Raw genomic sequence first — 24,966 nt, 5'->3', positions numbered from 1 at the left:
GCAGAGAACCTGTCTAACGTATGACAAATGCATCTCTTGGGCAATGAGAAGTAAAGCTGTTGTATCCAGCCTTCAGAAAGATAGAGGGGAGAGATTAGGCAAAGCTGTCCTGGTCCCCCAGCTGTTTCTCTTCCTTCCCCTTATTCCGATTATCATTAAATCATTGGCACATTTTGTCATTCAAAATGCATTTTCTTTCTCTCATTATTTTCCAGGTTTGTCTTTGCGGATCTTTGTGAGCTGAACATAATATTTCCGTGTAAGAGCAGAATCAATTGAGACAGCTGAGCTAATGAGGGCACTCCTACTTCTCAGTCTCCTGCTTATGTCAATAGGTGCCAAGGTCTATGAGAAATGCGAATTTGCTCGGATTTTGAAGGATAAAGGATTAGATGGATTTCACAGGCACAGATTGGCGGACTGTGAGTCTCACTGTTTCATTGCTTTTTAACAAAGCCCAGTGCATTTATGTATCCGCACTAGGCCCTCTCTTTCACCTCATTGCCTGTCACAATAGTGTTCATGTTAGGTTCCTGTCAGTGAGTTAGAGAGTCAATGCACTGTGTGATGTCGGGCTGGGCTTTACAGAGCCCCCAGCTACAGGGGGCCAGCCGCTACCAGGAAGAGAAAGCATTAGAGGAGAGAAGGGGGAAACAGCTGAAATACGGTTTTACCTTCCTCACGTCGGTGCATCTTCAGGTCTCAGCAAATAAGAAACTGCAGGTAGGCCAAAAATAAAAACAGAAAGTGGCCGGAGAAACCCAACAGTTCAGTCAGCATCTGAAGGCAGAGAAAGAGATTTAGGTTGTGACTTTTCATCAGATTTGATGTTAGGTCCTGTAGTGCTCTGTTTGATCTCCATCTCATCTCTATCCCTCCATTTCCAAATCCATTTCATTAAATTATGTTGACACTGCTTTGATGGCATTAAGCTTTTCCAAATGTCTTCCTTGATAATGGACTCTAACTCTTTTTCAATGATAGGTATGATGTGGAGGTGCCAGTGTTGGACTGGTGTGGACAAAGTCAGAAGTCACATGACACCTGACGAAGGAGCAGCGCTCCGAAAGTTTGTGATTTCAAATAAACATATTGTACGAGATCCTGGTGTCATGTGACTTCTGTCAATGTATTACGCTATAGTTTTCTACTTTCTCTGTCCCTCCATTCTTGAACAAGGGTGGCCCATTAGTGATTTTCCAATCTGCTGGAACCCTCCAAGTTTCTTGTGAGTTCTAGAATATTACAACCGATGCTTCCTCTACCTCTGAAGCCACTTCCTTTAAAGCTCTTGAATACAAGCCAGCAGGTCCTGGCAACTACTCAGTTATAAGTTTGTCAAATATTTTATCCCTCCTGATGGTGACTATTGAAGAATTTTGTTCCCATTAGCATTTTGCTTACATGTTATCTTTCAGATGCTCATAGCATTCTCACTCAAAGTCCAAAACAAAATATTGGTTTAATTCATTTGCCATTTCCCTTTATTAATTCCCGAGAGTTGCATCTTCCAAGAGCCTCACATTCACTTTAGCTACTCTCTTTTTGTAAACTTGCAGAAGCTCTTTCTGTTTGTTTTTATGTTTCTTGTCAATTTAGTTTCACAGTTTTTTTTCCTTTTCATTGGCATTTTAGTCATGCATTGCTGGTTCCTTCAAGATTCCCAATCCTTTAGCCTACCAATAATTTTTGTTACTTTGTATACCTTGGTTTTTGATTGCATACTCTCCTTGTCTATCTTTGTTAATCACAGGTGGTACATCCTTCTTATTTAATCATGGTTTTAGACCCGAATAAATTTTGGCTAAGTGTTACAAAATATTGCTGAAACACTGCTTATCTGCTAATTTTCCCCTCAGTCAATTTTTCCTGCTTTAGGCAACTCTTTCTCCATATGTCAGTAATTGGCCTTGTTTAGGTTGAGGACACTGCTTTGAGACCTGAGGTGCTCTCACTCAAACTGAATTTGAATTTCCACCATCACTACTCCCTGGAGAACACTTAACTATCAAAGTAAAAGTCAGAGAAAGGCCTGAGGTGCAACGTAACTGAAATCTAAGTGGAGCAAATTTATGACAGAACAACAGAGGGAGCAACAAAACAAAATGAAAGATTTCAACTGCAGGAGATTTTGGGGCCATTGAATAATGTAGTGTTCTACATGTACTGAAAATGTTGTCCGGAGATCCTGAAGTAACATTCCAAAAATTGATCTAAACCTTCCTCGCAATTTGAGCAACAGAGATGGTCGATGAAATGGGATGGTGGATTTAGGTTACGGTGAAAGGGTGGGATGAAGCAAAGTGGGAGGAGGCTTACATGGAGTAGAAACACCAGCAGAGACCTTCTGGGCATTTCTGAGCTGGTATATGATGAACACAATAGAAGGAATTCACCAATCACTTTCCAAACAGTGAAGTTGGTGCCCATTTTAGATGTCACGTGACTCCGTACAGCATGCATTCACTGTTAACACTAACTGAAGTATAAACAAGAACCTGCAATTATCTGAGAGCTATGGATGGCCAAGCTGTTTGAAACATTTTACAAATGCCAAGTTAGCTCGAGTTAAATCTTTGCACAATTTGCTCTTTGTGCTGAAAACCAACAACACTGCATTCACTGCAAAATCCCAGAATTGGGCATTGATTTCTGGTTAGGTAGTTTCCTGGTTACTTTGCATCACCAATCACCTAATTCTGCCAAATAGGCTTTAATTCTCCATTTCCACATTCAACAAAACATTGCAAAGTAGGCAAAAAAAAACCTCTCCTGTGAATCTGCTTCTCAGGGCTGCTGCTAGTCTTCATTGCTCATGGAATTAACTTTCAGTTTCTGGGGATGTCCGAGTAAACATTGATAGTTGGAAAATCTTTCAGCGAGTGCACTTCACCGAATTCTTGTGACTGTGAGCAAACCAAAAAAGTAAAGGTTAAAAGTGAGTCAAACTTGTGTTTGTGAAATATTACAGCCAATCGCGTCCTTGTGCTGTTTTAATTTTAGGGGTGTGTATGGTTGACATTGAAAGTGGATACAACACAACGTTAAAAAGACATTACCGCTATCTTGGAATAATCACATCAACTAACTATGGGATTTTCCAGATCAACAACAAGGAGTGGTGCAATGATGGTACACCTACATTCAGCTACAATCTTTGTCAAATCAACTGTAGCAGTAAGTTGACCAACACTACATCAATCTTGTTTTTGTCTTGTACCTGCTGTGGTTCCATGAATAGCACTCTCAACCTCTGAGCCAGAGGATGTGAGTTTAAAGTGTCCTCCGAAGCATAACTGCCAAGGCAGCGTTTCTAGCTCCTGCGATATTGATAGAGTGCAGCGCTGTCAGTGGCACAGCCTTATGGACCCTGGTTGCCCTCTCAGGTAGCTGCACTTTTCCAAAGATGAGCAGGAGAGTTAATTTCTCACCTTGAACCAACATAATTGAAAGAACAAAGATGATCTGGCCATTAAAATTGCCGTTAGTGGGAGTTTGTGGTTTGCAATTTGATTACTAAGTTTGCAGCTCCTAAAAACTGAATCAGTCCAAATGTTACAAGACTTGGAAAGTATGCAGGCCTGGGCTGACAAGTGGCAAGCAACATTTGTGCAACGCAATGACATTCTCAACTACAAGACATCTAACATCTAACCACTGTTCCTTGACAGTCAATGGTGTTACCATCACTGTATCCCATACTATTTATTTCATGGGGGTTACCATTAACTCGAAATTAAATTGGATTTGCCATATACCGTATATATTCAAGTAATAGTTGATCTCATTTAAAAGTCAACCCCCTATTTTTGGCCAAATAACCTGGGATTTTCCATTTATCTCATGTAAAAGTTGACCCCAGTTCTTCACAGATAACAGATCAATGTTTATGAGTCAGTGTGCAGGCCGCCACGTTCCGTTCCAGCTTTCCAATCTGCTGGTTGTTCTGTTCTGCTCCCGGTCTTCCAGTCCTCTGGCTGTTAGTTCCACTCCAGGTGTTTGGAATTACCATAATTCATTTCTTTCAGCCCCTCAAAAGTAGTATCCATGTAATAGTTGACCCCCAAAATTTTACCTTAAAAAGTAGTCATAAAAATATGACTATTACTCGAGTATGTACAGTAAATACAGGAGCTAAAGGTTCAGGTCAGACATTAGGAATATTGCAGCAAGAACTCACCTCCTGACTCACCAAATTCTGTCCACCATCTACAAGACAAACATCAGGAGTGTGATAGAATATTCCCCACTTGCCTGGATGGGTGCAGCTCCAACAACACTCAAGAAGCTTGACACCATCCAGGACAAAGCAGCCCACTTCATTTACACCAACCCTAACATCAATCACCTCTATCACCAATGTACAGTAGCAGCATCTAGACGATCAGTAATATGAATACAAAATTAGGCAGGAAGTGGAGAAATTAGATTGGGGGAGTCTGAGGATAAATCTTTCAAAGGCCAGTTGATCAGAGTTCAGGACCAGCACATTCCTGTGAGGTCTCACAGGTGAGGCCTTCGAAGACTTGAGATAGGCCAATGTTGGTTGGTTGTTTGTGAAGGACAAGAGGGATAACCCAGGTAATTTTAGGCTGGTAAGCCTTACATCGTGGTAGGCAAATTATTGGAGAAGACTATTAGGCTCTAGGATTACTCGCATTTGGGAAAGAATGGGCTATACAGAAATAGTCAGCATTTGTGCAAGGGTGGTCTTGTCTCAGAAACGGGATAGAGTTTTTCGAGGAAGTGACAAAGATGATTGCTGAGGATAGGGATGTCTATATGGACTTTACTAAAGCATTTGACAAGGTTCGTCATGGTAGTCTGGTCTAGTGGATTAAATCACTTGGGATCCACATTGATTTGGTAAATTGGATAAAAAAATTGGCTTGGTCACAGGAGACAGAGGATAGTTGTGAAGGAGTGTTGTTTTGACTGGAGCTCTGTGATTACTAGTGTTATGCAAGGTTCAGAGCTAGGACCTCTGCTGATTGTAAAATGTATAAATGGTTTCAGTGAAAATGTAAGTGGTCTCATTAGTAAGTTTGTAGCTGACACAAACATTGATGGAGTTGTGGATAGTGAGGACGATCACCAAAGGATACAGTAGGATATTGATCAATTGGCAAGTTGGGTATAGAAATGGCAAACAGGGTTTACTCTAGACAAGTATGTGGTGATGCATTTTGGCAGATCAAATCAATGGAAAAATGTACAGTAAATGACAGGACCCTGAGGAGCATTGATACACTGGGGGATCTTGGGGTACAAGTTCAAAGCTCCCTGATAGTAATAACACAACTAGATAAGGTGGTAAGGAAGGCACATGGTATGTTGCCTTCATTGGTTATGGCATTGAATATAAAAGTGATATTACAGCTGGATTGCCACATTTTGGAGTATGGTGTGCAATTCTGGTTGCAACACTACAGGAAGGATGTGGAGGCTTTGGAGAGGGTGGGAAAGAGGTTTGCCAGGAGTTTGCCTGGATTGGAGTGTATCAGATATAAAGGGAGGATGGACAAATCTGGATTGTTTTCACTAGAGTGTCAGAGTCTGAGGGGTGACCTGATAGAGAAGTATATAAAATTATGAGAGGCAATGGTAGGGTGGATCGTCAGAGACCGGAAATGTCAAATATTAGGAGGATTACGTTTGAAGTGAGGGGGGGAAAGATTAAAGAAAATGTGAGAGGCAGGATTTTTATGCAGAGCATGGTAGGTTTCTGGAATGCACTGGCAGGGGAGTCAGTAGAAGCAGAGACAATAGCCACATTTAAGAGACATTCAGACAGACATAGGTAGGGATTTGAGGGGTACAGACCATGTGCAGGCATGTGAGATTAGTTTACAATAATGTTAAGGTCAGCACAGACATGATGGGCCAAAGGGCCTGATCTTGTGCTGTATTGGTGAGGTCAGTGCAGAACAGATAGAGAGAGAGAGAGAGAGAGAGAGGGGAAGAGAGAGAGAGAAAGAGAGAGAGAGGGAAACCCACACTGCTCCCCGACACAGCAGTGAACCTGCGCAGTTACTGTCTTTGCTGTTTAATTCATGTATCACTGGACACCGAACTGCATCTGGGAAAATGAACAAACAGTGAAATTCACAACTGAGCATGAGGAACCTGTTTGGGAGAGGTCAGAGCACAGAGACAGATAAGTGAATAGATTTAAATGTGGCTTTGGGGCCTTGCTCTCAGTCAGCAGTAATGAATATATTGTGTTCTTTCTTGATTATATGTTTTATTGAGATATGTCTCTTGATTGAACATAAAATATAAGCCATAAGTATTATGTTAGCCTGGAGCAGTGTTTTGTAGAGGAATAAGACAGTGCTATTTTCTGGGTCTGTCACTTGGAAGTACAAATGGCCTTTCGTAGAGTGATATGCTCTTCTTGTCAGATGTGGCAGTTTAGGGAGAGTTTACGTGTTACTGAGGATTATATTTGCAATAAATGCTGTTGGTTGCGAATCCTATCAGATGTTGGAGCAACAGTTTGAGGCAATGAGGAACTTACAAGAGCAAGGGGCTGTGATGGATGGCAATTATAGGAGGGAGAAAAGTCGCAGACACAGTCATATAGATGGGTTAACTCCAGGAAAGGTAAGAGAGGTAGGTAGATAGATCAGGGGTCTTCTGTGGTTACCCCATTTCAAACAGGTATGCTTTGGAAAATGTAGGGGTAATGGATTGTCAGTGGAATGTAGCACGAACAGCCAAGTTTCTGATATTGAGACTGGTTTTAATGCAAAGGTGGGGGGTGTGACCCAGGGAGATGGTGAGGAAAGAGATCAATCTGAGATTGGTATAGTTGAGACGGGTTCCAAGAGATCAATTGTATTAGGGGATTCTGTAGTCAGAGGTACAGACAGACGTTTCTGTGGCCAGCAGCGAAAAATCAGAATGGTGTGTTGCTTCCCTGGTGCCAGGATCAAGGATGTCTCAGAGAGGGTGCAGAATGTTCTCACGGGGGAAAGGGACCAGCAGGAGGTCATTGTCCACATTGGAACCAACGACATTGGAAGGGAAAAGGTTGAGACTCTGAAGGGAGATTACAGAGAGTTAGGCAGGAATTTAAAAAGGATGTCCTCAAGAGTAGTAATATCTGGTTTACTCCTGGTGCTACGATCTAGTGAGGGCAGGAGTAGGATGATGGAGCAGATGAATGCGCGGCTGAGGAGCTGGTGTATGGGAGAAGGATTCACATTTTTGCACCATTGGAATCTCTTTTGGGGTAGAAGTAACCTGTACAAGAAGGACGGATTGCACCTAAATTGGAAGGGGACTAATATACAAGCAGAGCTGCTTGGGAGGATTTCAACTAGTAAGGTGGGGTGGGGGGGGGAGGGTGGGGTGTGGAGGGGGGGGGGAAACCCAAGGAAATAGTAAGGAAAGAGATCAATCTGAGACTGGTACAGTTGAGAACAGAAGCGAGTCAAACAGTCAGGGCAGGCAGGGACAAGGTAGGACTAATAAATTAAACTGCATTTACTTCAATATAAGGGGCCGAACAGGGAAGGCAGATGAACTGAGGGCATGGTTAGGAACTTGGGACTGGGATATCATAGCAATTACAGAAACATGGCTCAGGGATGGGCAGGACTGGCAGCTTAATGTTCCAGGATACAAATGTTACAGGAAGGACATAAAGGGAGGCAAGAGAGGAGGGGAAGTGGCGTTTTTGATAAGGGAGAGCATTACAGCTGGACTGAGGGAGGATATTCCTGGAAATACATCCAGGGAAGTTATTTGGGTGGAACTGAGAAATAAGAAAGGGATGATCACCTTATTGGGATTGTATTATAGACCCTCCTAATAGTCAGTGGGAATTGAGAAACAAACTTGTGAGGAAATCTCAGTTATCTGTAAGAATAATAGAGTGGTTATGGTAGGGGATTTTAACTTTCCAAACATTGACAGGGACAGCCGTAGTGTTAAGGGTTTTGATGGAGAGGAATTTGTTAAGTGTGCACGAGGAAATTTTCTGATTCAGTCTGTGGATGTCCCTATGAGAGAAGATGCAAAACTTGGGAAATAAGGCAGGGCAGGCGACTGAGGTGTCAGTGGGGGAGCATTTGGGACCAGTGATCATAATTCTATTAGTTTTAAAAGAGTGATGAAAAAAGATAGACCGGATATAAAAGTTAAAGTTCTAAATTGGGGGAAGGCTAGTTTTGATGGTAATAGGCAAGAACTTTCAAAAGCTGATTGGGGCAGATGTGTGCAGGTAAAGGGTCGGCTGGAAAATGGGAAGTCTTCAGAAATGAAATAACGAGAATCTCGAGAAAGTATATTCCTGTTAGGGTGAAAGGAAAGGCTGGTAGGTATAGAGAATACTGCATGTTGAAAGAAATTAAGGGTTTGGTTAAGAAAAAGAAGGAATCATATGTCAGGTATAGACAGGAGAGATCAAGTATATCCTTAGATGAGTATAAAGGCAGTAGGAGTATACTTAAGAGGTAAATCAGGAGGGCAAAACGGGGACATGAGATAGCTTTGGTAAATCAGGACAATCCAAAGGATTTTTACAAATACATTAAGGACAAAAGGGTAACTAGGGAGAAAATAGGTCCCCTCAAAGATCAGCAAGGCGGCCTTTGTGTGGAGCTGCAGAAAATGGGGGAGATACTAAATGAGTATTTTGCATCAGTATTTACTGTGGAAAAGGATATGGAAGATTAGACTGTAGGGAAATAGATGGTGATATCTTGAAAAATGTCCATATTACAGAGAAGGAAGTGCTGGATGTCTTGAAAAACATAAAAGTGGATAAATCCCCAGGACCAGATCAGGTGTACCCAAGAACTCTGTGGGAAGCTAGAGAAGTGATTGCTGGGCCCCTTGCTAAGATATTTATATCATCGATAGTCACAGGTGAGGTGCCAGAAGACTGGAGGTTGGCTAACGTGATGCCACTGTTGAAGAAGGGTGGTAAGGACAAGCCAGGGAACTACAGACCAATAAGCCTGACCTCTGTGGTGGGCAACTGGTTGGAGGGAATCCTGAGGGACAGGATGTATATGTATTTGGAAAGGCAAGGACTGATTAGGGATAGTCAATATGGCTTTGTGAGTGGGAAATCATGTCTCACAAACTTGATTGAGTTTTTTGAGGAAGTAACAAAGAGGATTGATGAGGGCAGAGCAGTAGATGTGATCGATATGGACTTCAGTAAGGCGTTCGACAAGGTTCCCCATGGGAGACTGATTAGCAAGGTTAGATCTCACGGAATACAGGGAGAACTAGCCATTTGGATACAGAACTGGCTCAAAGGTGGAAGACAGAGGGTGGTGGTGAAGGGTTGTTTTTCAGACTGGAGGCCTGTGGCCAGTGGAGTGCCTCAAGGATCGGTGCTGGGCCCTCTACGTTTTGTCATTTACATAAATGATTTTGATGCGAGCATAAGAGGTACAGTTCGTAAGTTTGCAGATGACACCAAAATTGGAGGTGTAGTGGACAGTGAAGAAGGTTACCTCAGATTACAACAGGATCTGGACCAGATGGGCCAATGGGCTGAGAAGTGGCAGATGGAATTTAATTTAAATAAATGCAAGATGCTGTATTTTGGGAAAGCAAACCTTAGCAGGACTTATACACTTAATGGTAAGGTCCTAGGGAGTGTTGCTGAACAAAGAGACCTTGGAGTGCAGGTTCAGAGCTCCTTGAAAGTAGAGTCACAGGTCGATAGGATAGTGAAGAAGGTGTTTGGTATGCTTTTCTTTATTGGTCAGAGCATTGAGTACGGGAGTTGCAGCTGTACAGGACGTTGGTTAGGCCACTGTTGGAATATTGCGTGCAATTCTGGTCTCCTTCCTATTGGAAAGATGTTGTGAAACTTGAAAGGGTTCAGAAAAGCTTTGCAAGGATGTTGCCAGGGTTGGAGGATTTGAGGAGAAAGTGAGGTCTGTAGATGCTGGAGATCAAAGTTGAAACTTTATTGCTGGAACAGCACAGCAGGTCAGGCAGCATCCAGGGAACAGGAGATTCGACGTTTCGGGCACAGGCCCTTCTTCAGGAATGAGCAGAGAGTGTTCAGCAGGAGAAGATAAAAGGTAGGGAGGAGGGACTTGGAGGAGGGGCGTTGGAAATGTGATAGGTGGAAAGAGGTCAAGGTGAGGGTGATAGGTCGGAGTAGGATGGAGGCGGAGAGGTCAAGAAGAAGACTGCAGGTCAGGAAGGCGGTGCCGGGCTGGAGGGATTCGGCTGAGACAAGGTGGGGGGAGGGGGGATGATGAGGGGGGATGAAGAAACTGGTGAAGTCCAAGGGGATGAACTCCATCCTACTCCGACCTATCACCCTCACCTTGACCTCTTTCCACCTATCACATTTCCAACGCCCCTCCTCCAAGTCCCTCCTCCCTACCTTTTATCTTCTCCTGCTGAACACTCTCTGCTCATTCCTGAAGAAGGGCCTGTGCCCGAAACGTCGAATCTCCTGTTCCCTGGATGCTGCCTGACCTGCTGTGCTGTTCCAGCAATAAAGTTTCAACTTGGAGGATTTGAGCTACAGGGAGAGGCTAACCAGGCTGGGGCTGTTTTCCCTGGAGCATCGGAGGCTGATGGGTGACCTTATAGAGGCTTATAAAATCATGAGGGGCATGGATAGGGTAAATTGATAAAGTCTTTCCCTGGGGTGGGGGAGTCCAGAACTAGGAGGCATAGGTTTAGGGTGAGAGGGGAAAGATATAAAAGAGACCAAATAGGCAACTTTTTCACACAGAGGGTGGTACGTATATGGAATGAGCTGCCAGATGAAGTGATGGAGGCTAGTACAATTGCAACATTTAAAAGGCACCTCGATGGGTATATGAATAGGAAGAGTTTGGAGGGATATGGGCTGGGTACTGGCAGGTGGGACTAGATTTGTTTGGGATGTCTGGTATGCATGGACAAGATGGACCGAAGGGTCTGTTTCCATGCTGTACATCTGTATGACTCTGTGACTCTATGACTGTTCAATGTTCCAAGTTCATTGTTCTATGTTCTCAGATTCACTGCAGAAATTCGCCAAAGATCTTTAGATAGCATCTACCAAACTCATGACCATGATCATCTAGAAAGACAATGGCAGCGGATACATGGGAACACCATTCCCTGCAAGCTCCCCTCCAAGTCATTCACTATCCTGACTTGGAAATATATCACTGTTCCTTCAGCATCACTCGGTCAAAATCCTGGAACTTACATTTTGGGACTACATAAGCACATGGATTGTGGTGATTTGAGAAGGCAGCTCACCACCAGCCTCTCAATGACATAAGAATGGACAATAAATGCTGGTCCTGCCAGGATTGCCCATGCCCCACAAGTGAATAAAACAATTTCCTGCAATGCAAAACTGGCACATTTAAAAAATTACTTGATTGGCTGTAAAACAGTTTGAGAGGCCCTGAAAATGTAAAAGGTGCTTTATAAATGTTTCAGTGTTTCAGTTTCCCGGCCTACAGTGTACGATGGCATGGAGCCTGAAGAGTAGGTTGGGGAAGTGGGCATCTGCCTGGCAGGAACATGGGTCAAGAGGCTCAAAACCAATATTTATTCTTCATCCCTAATCATTCTCAAGAAGGTCATGTGAAGGTCCCTGCACTCCAAGAGAGCAGGGACACCCACAATGTCATTAGAGAGAGAACGTCTCTCCCAGGACGTTGACCAAACAACACTAGGGGAATGGCAATATATTTGTATGTCAGGATGACGAGTGGTTTGGGGGGGGGGGGGGGGCGGTTGGTGCTAGATTTCAAGTGGTGGCATCCCCATGTATCTGCTGCCCTTGTCCTTCTAGCTAAGGCAGAAGCTGTCAAAGGAGGATTGGTAAGCTGTTGCAGTGAACTTTGTGAATGATACGCCACACTAATCGTGGAACAAATGAATATGTGAGAAAGCCCACCACTGAATTAATCTCAGCAACTATGGTGAATGTCAATGTAAGAGTCAAAGTATCTTCGCAGCAGTCACCCTGTCAAGAGCTGCAGGTTTTCAGAAAGATCACCTCTCATTCTTCTGAACTCCAGTGAGTACAATGCCAATGGAAAGCAAGGTACCTTGGATGTTGGAGACCTGAAATAAAAACAGAAAGCACTGGAGAAACTTAGCAGGTCTGGCAGCATCAATAGAGTTTCTACCAATGTGGAAAATGTGGTGCTGCTCCTTCAACTTGCTTTGAGACCTGTAAGAGAAATATGAGCATGAAAGCAAAGCGGCCTATTGGAATGGGGATTTGTTCTCAGAAGAGCTGATCTATTTTCTGCTATTAACACCTACTCTTTACCTATATCACTTCATGACTGCTATTATTCCCTTGCTTTTCGCTCCTTGACCATCTATTTTACTTGCTGTTGCTTCTGTCCCTCATCCCCATCCACAGCATGTCCAGTTTGATTTGAGGAATGCCCAATTCAGAATCCTCTGAACTTGGCTTTTCCTTCTGTGCTATAATCATTAACACCTTCTCTCTTGCTTTCCTTCCCGATCAAAATAACTTTGGAGCATATTCACATGAGACACTCTGTGAGATTCCTTCCTGTTTGGAATCCTTATCAAGTCGTTCACCTCACTTAATTTCTTCTCGATTTGATGAGGTCCACTTAACCTTGTTTTTGAAAGCTCTCCTGTTACTGGAAGTAACACCAATACTTCAGCTTCAAATGCAAAATTGTGAATTTTTGATTTCTTATCCACTTCCTGTTTCATTGTATACTTTGATACTTTTAAATGCTGTCTAGCCAATTCTCCAGCTCTATTTAGTCATTCTCTAAAATTTGACAAATACTTCAAATGGGTGATCTCTGAATTCTGACTTATTAATTTCTCCTTAATCAATTTTAACGGTCCTCTTACTTAGTGCCCCAAAATTAAATCAAATGGACTGAATTTGGTCGATTCATTCAGTGCATCTCTGATCGCAAAAAGTACAAATGGAACCCCCTTATCCCAAACATCTGGATAATCCTGACCATAAGCCCTCAACATTGCCTTTAATGCTTGATGCCATCTCTCTAGTGCTCGCTGCAATTCTGGATGGTATGCGGCAGATTTGAATTGTTTTATTCCCAAGTTGTCTATGAATAGTTTGGATGTGAAGTTTGATCCTTGATCTGACTGGATTTCTATTGGCAGGCCGTATCGAGTAAAAAATCTAAGTGGTTCTTTGACAACCTTTTTAGCTGTAATGTTGCGTAATGGGATTGCCTCTGGAAATCTAGTCAACACATCCATTATTGTTAATAAATACTTATTCCCACTTTTTGTTTGAGGTAGGGGAACTACGCAATCAATCAAGAATCTGTGAAAGATTCCTCAAATGCTGGAATAGGTATTAAAGGTGCAGGTTTTATTACTGCCTGTGGTTTTCCAATTAGCTGACATGCATGACATGTCTGGCAAAATTCAACTACACCTTGCAGTAATTCAATGACAACTTGTACTGTTGAACAGTAAAAATGCATTTGCATTTTAGCCTGTGTTTTCACCCTGAAACGACTTCCAAGTGATAGCTTGGATGCTATCAGCATCACTCTCAGCACCTCCTTTTGAGACCCTACTGGCAAAACAATTTGATGAATCTCTGTCCATTTATTATCTGCTTAGATATTTGATGGTTTCCATTTCCTCATTAAGACATCATTTGTTCAGTAATAACACACAGGAATGCATTAACTATCTTTCTCTGAAGATGCCTTTTGATTTAACTGTTTTAACTCCTCATCTTTCTGCTGTAATTCAATCAGTTTAGTAGAGCTAAAGATATTGGCATGTTTAGCTATTTGCTTCTTCTCTGTTCCACTTATCTGATCAAAAAAGATCTCGGATAATGCTATGTAAGCTTCCTTATCTGTGTCTTTTGATCTCTTCTGCTTCAACTTGTGCCTCCGTGATCTTGTGATCACACAATCTGGGAAAATTCCTGGACAAACATTCTTCATGTCTTCAGTTGCCTGCATCTCCACTGGCTTTTCAACAAGAGTAGGCAGCACACCTACCGGTGAATCAGCTTTATCATTTCCAAGGACAAATTGAATTCCTGAAGCTGAGAGTTTGTCCAGTACTCCAACTACAAATTCTCTACGTTTCTCTGGATCCTCTAGCCTCATTTTACATAACTAAGCACTCTTTGTCTCACAATGAATTCCTGTTACCAGAACCTTTTCTAGCAATAGTCCCTCATCCTTCAGCTTTAAGACTGAAAGGATTCCTGTGTCCCTTAATATTGTAACCTCTTTACCTACTACTCCTGGCCTATGTGAATAAACTTTACCCTTGCATGTATATTTTTTAAGCAGATCTGGCACTTCCTCCTTAATCAACCTCTGATCATCTTGTACACTCTGAAGCAGTTGTCTAATTTCCCTTGAGCATTTTGCTACTCATCGGGTTTTCCTACATCTGGCTTTCTCTGAGCCCACCAACACTGTGTTTTATTACAATGAAAACACCGGAGCTTTTTAACTTCTTTGTCCCCCTCAAAGGTGTTTTTTTTACCCTGTGGTAGGTTATCCTGATGATCTTCACTGAGATCTACCATTCCCTTTCCACATGAGGATTTCTCTTTACCCCAATTTCTATCCCTCAGAGACTGAAATTGATTCTGGAAGCCAAACCATGTTTTATGGACCTGCTCATAGTCATCAGCCCCTTCAGCTGCTGACCTCGCTGTTTTAACTCTCTGCTCTTCCACATGAGTTTTCACTACTTCCTCACTGAGCCTACCCTCAATCTTTATCTCCAGCCTTTTAAGCTGACTTTCCTTTTTAAGTGTCAGTTTTTGAAGTTCAAACACTCTTTTTCCCTCTCTTCTGCTTCTAATTGTAACTCAAACTTTCATTTCTACTGCCTTTTCCTTACCTCTCACCTCTAACTCAAGCTGCTTCATTTGCAATTGAATTCTTGCCATCTCTATAGATTCTAATGGTTTCTCCAGCAAGTTTAAATGCTGAGCTATTGCTGTAATTATCTCTCATTCCCCCACAGAAGCAAACACTTCCAATTCCAGCTTCCCTGCTAATTCCTGCAGCTTGGTCTTATTCAATTTTTGCAAAACATCCATAGTCACTGCATCCACATCCAGAAACTTTTTGGTGACTGAAAGAGCCATTCCTATCCCAAACTTTGTCTACCCACCCAAACCAACATCCGAAATACAAACACTAACACCGACCACTCGCTGTTTACAATCCTGCCAAGAGCCCCCAGTCTGTTATGGACTCAGCTAGACCACTCAAAACCTGCTTCAGCAGTCAGCTCAGCCCATAACCTTGCAATTTATTTCAGTAGGTGTAGTGTAAATTACCCAGATTAAGTTAGCTGGGTTGGCTCCGAGATTTTAAAACAGACAAAAATGTATTCACAAAATTACACAATGAAACAAAAAGAACAGAATAAAGACTATCCAACAAGACTGAGTTCTGTAGGGGTCCTTTTTTCTGTTCCACATATACACAACTGCCCCAATAAGCAAACTCCCTTTAAAAATCAGTTTGAATGGATCACATGCTTACAGATTGAAGTTGAAGGGCAGAAAGAGAGAGAGAGTATCCACACAGCTCCCTGTTGAACTTCCAACCAGTTCAAGACTGAACTAAAACTGCTCAGTTCAGCTAAAGAACTGACCACTCTCCTCTCTTTATACAGGTCACTTCTAAAACATGACCACTTTGGCCTGAAGTCTCATCTGTTTACACATATAAAAAAGGCCTCTCAAAATCTTTTTCATTTCTGTACCAAACCAGACTGATTCAGAGCCCAGCCTGGTTTATTACCCCTCTGAAACAAATCAAGGGCAGAGTATCCTTGAACCAAGGAACAGCTTTTAGAAACAAAAAGGGACTAGCTTTGTGATACTATATCCCTGGTCACTGATCCCTCCAAGTGGATAAGTTTCTTCCTGTCTACCCTGTCAATGCCCACATAATATTATCCATCTCAATCATGCCCTCCCTTCCAGATCCACTACTCCATGGAAAACAACACCAGTCTATCCAATCTCTCTTCATAACTCTCCAGCCCAGGCACCAGGAGTAAATCTCCTCTGCACCCTCTCCAGTGCTATCACATCCCTCCTATAATGTGGATTCCAGAACTGCACGCAATATTCCAGCTGTGGCCCAACCAACATTTCATACAGTTCCAGCATAATGCCCCCTGCTGTTAAACTCTATGCCTCGACTAATAAAGACAAATATCCCATATGCTTTCTTAACCACTTTATCTACCTGTCCTAATGACCAGTAGTCATACAAGGTCCCTCTGATCCTCAGGACTTCCCAGGGTCATTGATAATAGAGTTGCTGTACTTCAAGGTGAGCATCAGAGTGTCTTGGAAGATTTTTCTTTGTCCTTCTCTAGAACATGGGCCATCTTAGATTTCAGAAAACAGGAGATTCCCTGGAAGGTGAGATATTGGTCAACTAAACACAGCTCCTCGATTGATGTAATGCTCAGTATGTAACTCTCCTTCAGTCACCATTCCTTCCTGGGGAAATCACCTTGTGATTAGAAAGAGATGTCACTGTTGTTTGTGAGGTATCGTTGATGTTGGGGGCAGTTAGTTTAGATGGCTGGCTTGAGATTCATTGATAGTACCAACAACATTGGTTCAATCCCCACCATGATGGCCGACCTTCTGAAGCTGACCCTTTGTCTGAAATGCAGTGACCATCAGGTTAAACTGCCGCTTGTCCTCTCTTTCCGTTGACACAGTGGGGCAAGAAAAACTTGCACTTTTTAATGATGTGAACTCTATTTGAGTCTATCAATTGAGTTGTTTGCTGGGATTGTGTGGCCTGCCCTAAATACCCCCTAACTTCAGCTTGGCTCTCTCTAATGGCACAATGGTTTTGTTGTAAAAGAGCAACTAAAAACTAAAGCTAAATTTATTCATTTCTTATTGTAGGTTTGCTGGATGATGATATCACTGATGATATTCAATGTGTAAAGTCTGTGGTTGTTACTCAGCTTGGAATGGATATCTGGTATGTTTTGAGCCCTGCTTTATTATTTAGTTTCTCGCTGCCTCTGTGAACCATGATGACAATTTAATATGACAGAAACCAGACTTAAAGGGAATGCAAGGTGAAGAGCTAGGGTTCACAGTACAAAACATCATCATGGTATGAAGAAAGTCGATTGAATCAGAGAAATGGTGAAATTGAAAGTCAGGGTTGCCTGTTTAGAAGGTGGGAACTGGACAAGGTGATGGGGATCTGAGACTTTTAGGATATTTAGGATATTTTTGTGGTAGAACATGCCTGAGCTATGAAGGATGTCATTGCCTACCATGAGTTCTCTCAGGACACCCATGGAACTTGCAGCCAATGTCGTCAATGTTGGTATTCGGCCAACTTTCTGCAGCTGGTGACACCTCAGGCTTTTCTCATGGTCATACCAGAGGGTAGAGATTTGAACAGCCGTTCCTGAGAACATGCACCAGCAAGTTTCAATGCTTGCCTCACTTTTTTAAAAAGGTAGAAGTTTGTTTTCCCAAAAGGGGAGATCCACAGTGCAGCCATTTCTGAGGCAGCGTGCCCTTATTTCAATTGGGTTGAACGACTTGATGGGATTGGCTCAGCTTTTTGCTGTGAATATTGTTAGCACATACACAAAGATTATTTGTGATTTTACCCTGCCATCAAATTCACCTTTTAGGTCACTCTGTGGTTAGCATTACTGCCTCACTGCGCCAGGGACCCAGGTTCGATTCCAACCTTGGGTAACTGTCTGTGTGGAGTTTGCACATTCTCCCAGTGGCTGTGTGGGTTTCCTCCCATAGTCCAAAGATGCGTAATTTAGGTGGATTAGAGCTATAGAGATATACAGAAGGGAAACAGACACTTTGGTCCAACTCATCTATGACAACCAGAAACCCTAAATCAGTCAAGTCCCATTTGCCAGCATTTGGCCCATGTCCCTCCAAACCCTTCCTATTCATATACCCATCCAGATGCCTTTTAAATGTTGTAGTTGTATCAGACTCCATCACTTCCTCTGGCAGTACTTTCCAGACATGCACCACCTTCTGTGTGAAAAAGTTACCCCATAGGTCCCTCTTTCCCCTCTCACCGGAAACCTACACCCTCTAGTTTTGGGCTCCCCTACCCCAAGGAAAAGCCCTTGTCCATTTACTGTATCTCTGCCACTCTACAAGGTCACTCCTCAGTCTAAATTGCCCCGTAGTTTGTAGAGATCTGTGGGGCAAGTGACCAGCTATGGTAAATGTGGGATTATAGAGATGAGATGGTGCTGGGTGGGGTGCTCTTCAGAGAGTCAGTGTAGACTGAATGGGCTGAAGGGCCTCTTTCTGCACTGTAGGGACACTATGAATCCTGGTGGGCCTCAGTGGTGTAAACATAACAGAGATTTGAAGTGACAGCCCCAGTAGAACCAGGATTCTGCACCATTTGGCAGGGAGGTAAAAAAACAATTGACTGGGGAAGGTTGAATCTGGACTTCACTTTAATACCATGCTGTTTACAAACCATAAGGTATAGGAGTAAAAATTAGGTCATTTGGCCCATTGAGTCTAATCTGACATTCAGTCATGACTGATAAGTTTCACAACCCAATTCTCACATATGTTTCCTTGTAACCTTTGATCCCAGTTGATACTCAAGAACCTATCTATCTCTGTTTTAAATATACTCAATGACCTGGCCTCCACCGCCTTCTGTGGCAGTGAATTCCACAGATTCACCACTCTCTGGCTGAAGAAGATTCTCCTCATCTCCGTTCTAAAGGGTCTTCCCTTTACTCTAAGGCTGTGGCCTCCAGTCTTAGGGGGTTTCTCCTGCTAATGGAAATATCTTCCCAAACCCCATTCCATCCAGGCCTTTCAGCACTCTGTAAGTTTCAATTATATCCCCTCTCAGCCTTCTAAACTCTATCAAGTATAGACCCAGAGTCCTCAAACATTCCTCATATGTTCAGCCTTCATTCTCAGGAGTCTCCTTTGGACTCGCTCCAGGACCAGTGCATCTTTCCTGAGATATGGGGCCCACAATTACTCACAATATTCTAAATGTAAGACCCAAAGGGCTGAATGACCTATTTCTGGACTAGAATGGCATATAGCTGAGTGGAATGAATGGGACTCTTCTTGTTCAAAGTTCCTGCTTTTTCCAGCTTTAACATTGTTTTCCATTGCAGGTCTGGCTGGAAGAAGAAGTGCATGGGGCAAGATCTCAGTCATCTTCTGGATAGTTGCAGAATGTGAAGACAGAAGAGCCAATGCTCAGTTTTACACTTTGTACCTCACCTCTCACATCTTCACATTGCCAGCGCATTTACATCTCATTAACCTGGACTTGCAGGAGCTGCTAATTAGTCAGGCCTGGGAATCATTTGCTGTTGACCCCCCCAACCTGATCAGTGTTTGGAAGGCAGTGTAGGACTGTGAATTTTCATCTGTGGTTCACTGCCATGAAGTTCCTGAATCAGTTCCCCCTTCCTCCTGCTGAGAGAGGGGTGATGGCCTTCAATGAGCTTCAGTGTCACTGGGCAGTACAGGATGAAATAAAACAGTCGACTGACCCGGAAAGACCATCAGATACAGGAGCAGAAGTAGACCATTCAGCCCATCGAGTGAGCTCTGCCATTCAATCCCCTTAAACCTTGATTCCCTTCCTCAGCAAAAATCTAACTCAGCCTTGGATATTCTATTTGAGACCAACAACAAAATTTCTCTTCAAGATGTTGCTATTAATCTCACAATTTCAAATGATGAGAGTGTGATGGTAAGGGACAGAGTCCCTGAGAAGGTCTATTAACATGCTCCAACCTCACACCAATTCCCTTCATTGTTTGACTTCTGCTTCTGCAATGCATTGAGCTCCTGTTCTGTTTTGATCTGGCTAATAGAATCACAGAATCATCATAGAATCACTACAGTGTGGAAATAGGCCATTCGGCCCAGCAAGTCCACACCAACCCTTCAAAGAGTAACTCACCCAGACCCATTCCCCTACCCTATTACTCTACATTTCCCATGACTAACGCACCTAGCATACACATCCCTGAACACTATGGGACAATTTAGCACAGGAGGTCAGGCAGCTCCAAGGATGCTGCCTGACCTGCTGCGCTTTTCCAGCAACACATTTTCAGCTCTGATCTCCAGCATCTGCAGTCCTCACTTTCTCCTCGACAATTTAGCACAGCCAATTCACATAACATGGTCATCTTTGGATTGTGGGAGGAAACTGGAGCACGCAGAGGAAACCCACGCATTTTCCAAATGTTCCCACAAGGATTAGGAAATGAATAAATACAAGAACATACTCAAATTGTTAAGTGTCCACGTTATTTTTCAATAGCTGCCTGCCTTTAAATCAAACTTTAGTCATAGTGAGCATCTGAATGCTCCTCAGAATGTTAATCAGGGAATAATCGCTAATCCTAGGATCACAGTTTATGGACTTCTGGAGAGGTCAGGTCACATAATCACAAAGTTTTACAGAACAAAATGAGGCCATTTGACCCATTGAATGGGTACTAGCTCTCCATAGGAGCATCATTACCTTGTGCTATTCTCCTGCCTTTTCCTTATGCCTTTGCAACAATTAGCTACTGCACTCTTGACTGACTCAACTGAATCTGATAAAAGCATACATCTGTTCCAGATCCAAACCACTCTTGGGAAAATGTTATTTTTTTCTCACATTACACTTTCTTAATTTCCAACCTATGTTCTCTTGTTCTTAGACCATAAGACATAGGAGCAAAAATTAGGCCATTCAGCCCATCAAGTCTGCTCCGCCATTCAATCATGGCTGACAGGTTTTTCAGCCCCATTTTCCCACTTTCTCCCCGTAACCTTTAATCCCCTTGGCAATCATGAACTTATCCATCTCTGTTTTAAATGTACTCAATGACCTGGCCTCCATAGCCTTCTGTGGCAATGAATTCCACAGAGTCTTGATCCTTTTCTGAGCAATTTCTACCTATTCTGGTCTCCCTCCTATAGGAAGGCTGTTGTGAAACTTGAAAGGGTTCAGAAAAGATTTACAAGGATGTTGCCAGGTTTGGAGGATTTGAGCTACAGGGACAGGCTGAACAGGCTGGGGCTGTTTTCCCTGGAGTGCCGGAGGCTGAGGGGATGAGTTTATACAGGTTTATAAAATCATGAGGGGCATGGATAGAGTAAACAGATTTTTCTCTGGGTTGGGGGAGTCCAGAACTAGAGGGCATAGGTTTACGGCGAGAGGAGAAAGATATAAAAGAGATCTAAGGGGCAACTTTTTCATACAGAGGGTGGTACGTGTATGGAATGAGCTGCCAGAGGATGTGGTGGAGGCTGGTACAATGACAACATTTAAAAGGCATCTGGATGAGTATATGAATAGGAACAGGTTAGAGGGATATGGGCCCAATGCTGGCAAATGGGACGAGATTAAATAAGGATATGTGGTAGGCATGGACAAGTTGGACTGAAGGGTCTGTTTCCAGGCTGTACATCTCTATGACTTAAACCCTAAGGCCTTTTATAGGTATATCAGGAATAGAAGAATGACTAGAGTGAGTTTAGGGCCCATCAAAAATAGTAGTAGAAAGTTGTGTGTGGAATCTGAGGCCAGAGGGGACGAGCTCAATGAATACTTTTTGTGAGTATTCACATTGGAAAAAGGCAATGTTAGTGAGAATATGGAGATATTAGCTATTGAATTAGATGGGATTATGGTTGACAAAGAGGAGATTTTAGAAATTTTGGAAAATCTGAAAATAGATAAGACCCCTGGGCCAGATGGGATTTACGCTTGGATTCTCTGGAAAGCCAGGGAGGAGAATGCAGAGCTTTTGGCTTTGATCTTTATGTCATCATTGTCTACAGGAATAGTGCCAGAAGACTGGAGGATAGCAAATGTTGTTCCCTTGTTTAAGAAGGGGAGTCGGGACAACCCTGGTAATTATAGGCCAGTGAGCCTGACTTCCATTGTGGGTAAGGTGTTGGAAAAGGTTCTAAGAGATAAGGAAAGGAATAATTTGATTAGAGATAGTCAACATGGTTTTGTGAAGAGTAGGTCATGCCTAACCTAGCGAAAGTGGGTCATCTTCCGCCTCGGGACCTTCCAACTCCAGGGCATCAATGTGGACTTCACCAGTTTCCTCATTTCCCCTCCCCTACCTTACTGTAGTTCCAACCTTGCAGCTCAGCACCATCCTCATGACCTGCCCATCTGTCCATCTTCCTTCCCACCTATCCGCTCCACCCTCCTCTCTGACGTATCACCCTTACCCCCACCTCCATCCACCTATTGCACTCGCAGCTACCTCCTCCCCAACCCCACTCCCTCCCATTTATCTCTTTACCCCCGAGACTCCCAGCCTCATTCCTGATAATGGGCTTTTTTCCTGTCCCTTGGATGCTGCCTGATCTGTTGTGCTTTTCCAGCACTATTCTAACCATGCCTAACTAATCCTATTGAGTTCTTCGAGAAGGTGACAAAACAGGTGGATGAGGGTAACACAGTTGATGTAGTGTATATGGACTTCAGTAAGGCGTTTGATAAGGTTCCACATGGACAAAATATGGAGTTTCGGGATTGGAGGTGATTTGGCGGTTTGGATCAGAAATTGGCTAGCTGAAAGAAGACAGAGGGTGGTGGTTGATGGGAAATGTTCATCCTGGAGCTCAGTTGCCAGAGGTGTACCGCAAGGATCTGTTTTGGGGCCACTGCTGTTGTCATTTTTATAAATGATCTGGATACGGGTGTAAAAGGATGGGTTAGTAATTTTGCGGATAACACAAAGGTAGGCAGAGTTGTCAATAGTGCCAAAGGATGTTGTGGTTTACATAGGGAGATAGATGAGATGCAGAGCTGGGCTGAGAAGTAGCAAATGGTGTTTAATCCGGAAAAGTGTGAGGTAGTTCACTTCGGAAGAAGTAATAGGAATTCAGAGTATTGGGCTAATGGTAAAATTCTTGGCAGTGTAGATGAACAGAGAGATCTCAGTGTCCAGGTGTATAAATCCCAGAAATTTACCACCCAGACGGATAGGGTTGTTAAGAAGGCATATGGTGTTTGATTAGATTCCCTACAGTACGGAAACAGGCACTTCGGTCCAACAAGTCCACACCGACCCTCCGAAGAGTAACCCACCCAGACCCATTCCCCTACCTTACATTTACTCCTGACTAATACACCCAACACTATGGGCAATTCAGCATGGCCAATTCACCTGACCTGCACATCTTTGGATTGTGGGAGAAAACCAAAGCACACCCACGCAGACACAGAGAGAACGTACAAAATCCACACAGACACTCGCCCGAGGTGGAAATTGAACCCGGGTCCCTGGCGTTGTGAGGTAGCAGTGCTAACCACCGAGCAAATGCGTGCATTGATATATAATAGTAGGGGGATTGAGTTTCAGAGCCACGTGGTCATGTTTCAGCCGTACAAGGCACTGGTAAAGTCGCACCTGGAGTATTGTGTGCTGTTCTGGTCACTGCATTATAGGAAGGATGTGGAAGCTTTGGAAAAGGTTCAGAGGAGATTTACTAGGATGTTGCCTGATATGGAAGGAAGGTCTTATGAGGAAAGGCTGAGGGAACTAAGAGAAGAATGTTGAGTGATGACTTAATTGAGACGTATATGATAATCAGAGGGTTAGACAGGGTGAACAGTGAGAGCCTTTTTCCACAGCTGGTGAAGGCTAACACAAGGGGACATGGCTTTAAATTGAGGGATGATAGATCTACGACAGATATGAGGGGTATTTTCTTTACTCAGAGAGTAGTAGGGGTGTGGAACGGCCTGCCTGCAACAGTAGTTACTCATTGGTATTAATGGCATTTAATGGGCATTGGACATGCATTTGGATAATAATGGAATGGTGTAGGCTAGATGAGCATCAGATGAATTTCACAGGTCAGCTCAACATCAAGGGCCGAAGGGCCTGTACTGCGCTGTAACAATCTATGTTCTATGTTCATGAAGCCTCTATCAAATTTCCTCTTAGCCTTCTTCGCCTCAGGGAGAACAGTCCTAAATTAGATTAGATTCCCATTAGATTAGATTAGATTCCCTACAGTGTGGAAACAGGCCCTTTGGCCCAACAAGATCACACCGACCCTCCGAAGAGTAACCCACCCAGACCCATTTCCCTCTGAATAGTGTACCTAACATTATGGGCAATTTAGCATGGCCAATTCACCTGACCTGCACATCTTTGGACTGTGGGAGGAAACCGGAGCACCTGGAGGAAACCCACGCAGACACGGGGAGAATGTGCAAACTCCACACAGACAGTCGCCCGAGGCTGGAACCGAACCTGAGATCCTGGTGCTGTGAGGCAGCAGTGCTAACCACTGAGCCACTGTGCCGCCCCCAAATTCTTCAAACTATTCCTCAGAACTGATGTTGCTCATTCCTGGAGCCCTTCTTGTCCTCCAGGAATGGCTCAACTTCTGCACTCTCTCTTCAGTGCCTTTACATCGCTCCTCTAGTCTTGAACTCTCAACTGAGCACAATCCTCCTGCTGAGGTCTAACCAGTGTCTTTGTACAAGTACCACCTCACCTCCTTGCTCCGGTACCCTGTGCTCCTGTTAATAAAGTCGAGAACATCGTATGCTTTCCTTCCTCCTCTCTCCAACTGTGCTGCCACTTTTCATAATCTGTCACATGTACACCTAGTCCCTCTACTCCTGCACCTCTTTCAGAATTGTACCCCCTATTTTTATGTTATTTGTCCAATGAGGTTGAGGCAGATGCAATTACAACATTTAAAAAGCATCTGGATGGGTATATGAAAAGGAAGGGTTTGGAGGGATATGGGCCGGGCACTGGCAGGTGGGACTAGATTGGGTTGGGATATCTGGTCGGCATGGATGAGTTGGACCGAAGGGTCTGTTTCCATGCTGTACATCTCTACGAATCTGTGACTCTCACCCTGCTGCAGATCCCTTCCCAGTCAAGAATAGACAGCATCATCTGAGGCTTTTCATGGTTTCTGCAGCTCATTAGTTCGATTCT

General features: G+C 43.4%; 1 protein-coding gene across 1 annotated transcript; it reads left to right on the top strand.

The window, feature by feature from the left end:
- Positions 1-292: 292 nt before the first annotated feature.
- Positions 293-19,276, top strand: LOC122554856 (lysozyme C-2-like). The gene is made up of 4 exons (XM_087993188.1): positions 293-422; positions 3,004-3,177; positions 16,892-16,970; positions 19,141-19,276. The coding sequence occupies exons 1-4, from the start codon at positions 293-295 to the stop codon at positions 19,205-19,207; spliced, it is 450 nt and encodes a 149-aa protein (XP_087849314.1). The 3' UTR covers positions 19,208-19,276.
- Positions 19,277-24,966: the final 5,690 nt, after the last annotated feature.

The sequence above is a fragment of the Chiloscyllium plagiosum genome, unplaced genomic scaffold, assembly GCF_037043375.1.
Source record: "Chiloscyllium plagiosum isolate Xiang-an unplaced genomic scaffold, Cpla_swu_hap1 HiC_scaffold_12, whole genome shotgun sequence".
Taxonomy (NCBI): Eukaryota; Metazoa; Chordata; class Chondrichthyes; order Orectolobiformes; family Hemiscylliidae; genus Chiloscyllium; species Chiloscyllium plagiosum.
Note: the sequence above shows the minus strand (reverse complement) of the source record. Positions and strands in the feature narration are given on the sequence as shown.

Excerpts from the sequence above, each read along its gene's own strand:
- LOC122554856 (XM_087993188.1), top strand. The coding sequence starts at position 293 with ATGAGGGCACTCCTACTTCTCAGTCTCCTGCTTATGTCAATAGGTGCC. Across the intron at positions 423-3,003 it reads CAGGCACAGATTGGCGGACT|GGGTGTGTATGGTTGACATT; the intron begins GTGAGTCTCACT and ends TTTTAATTTTAG. Across the intron at positions 16,971-19,140 it reads CAGCTTGGAATGGATATCTG|GTCTGGCTGGAAGAAGAAGT; the intron begins GTATGTTTTGAG and ends TTTCCATTGCAG.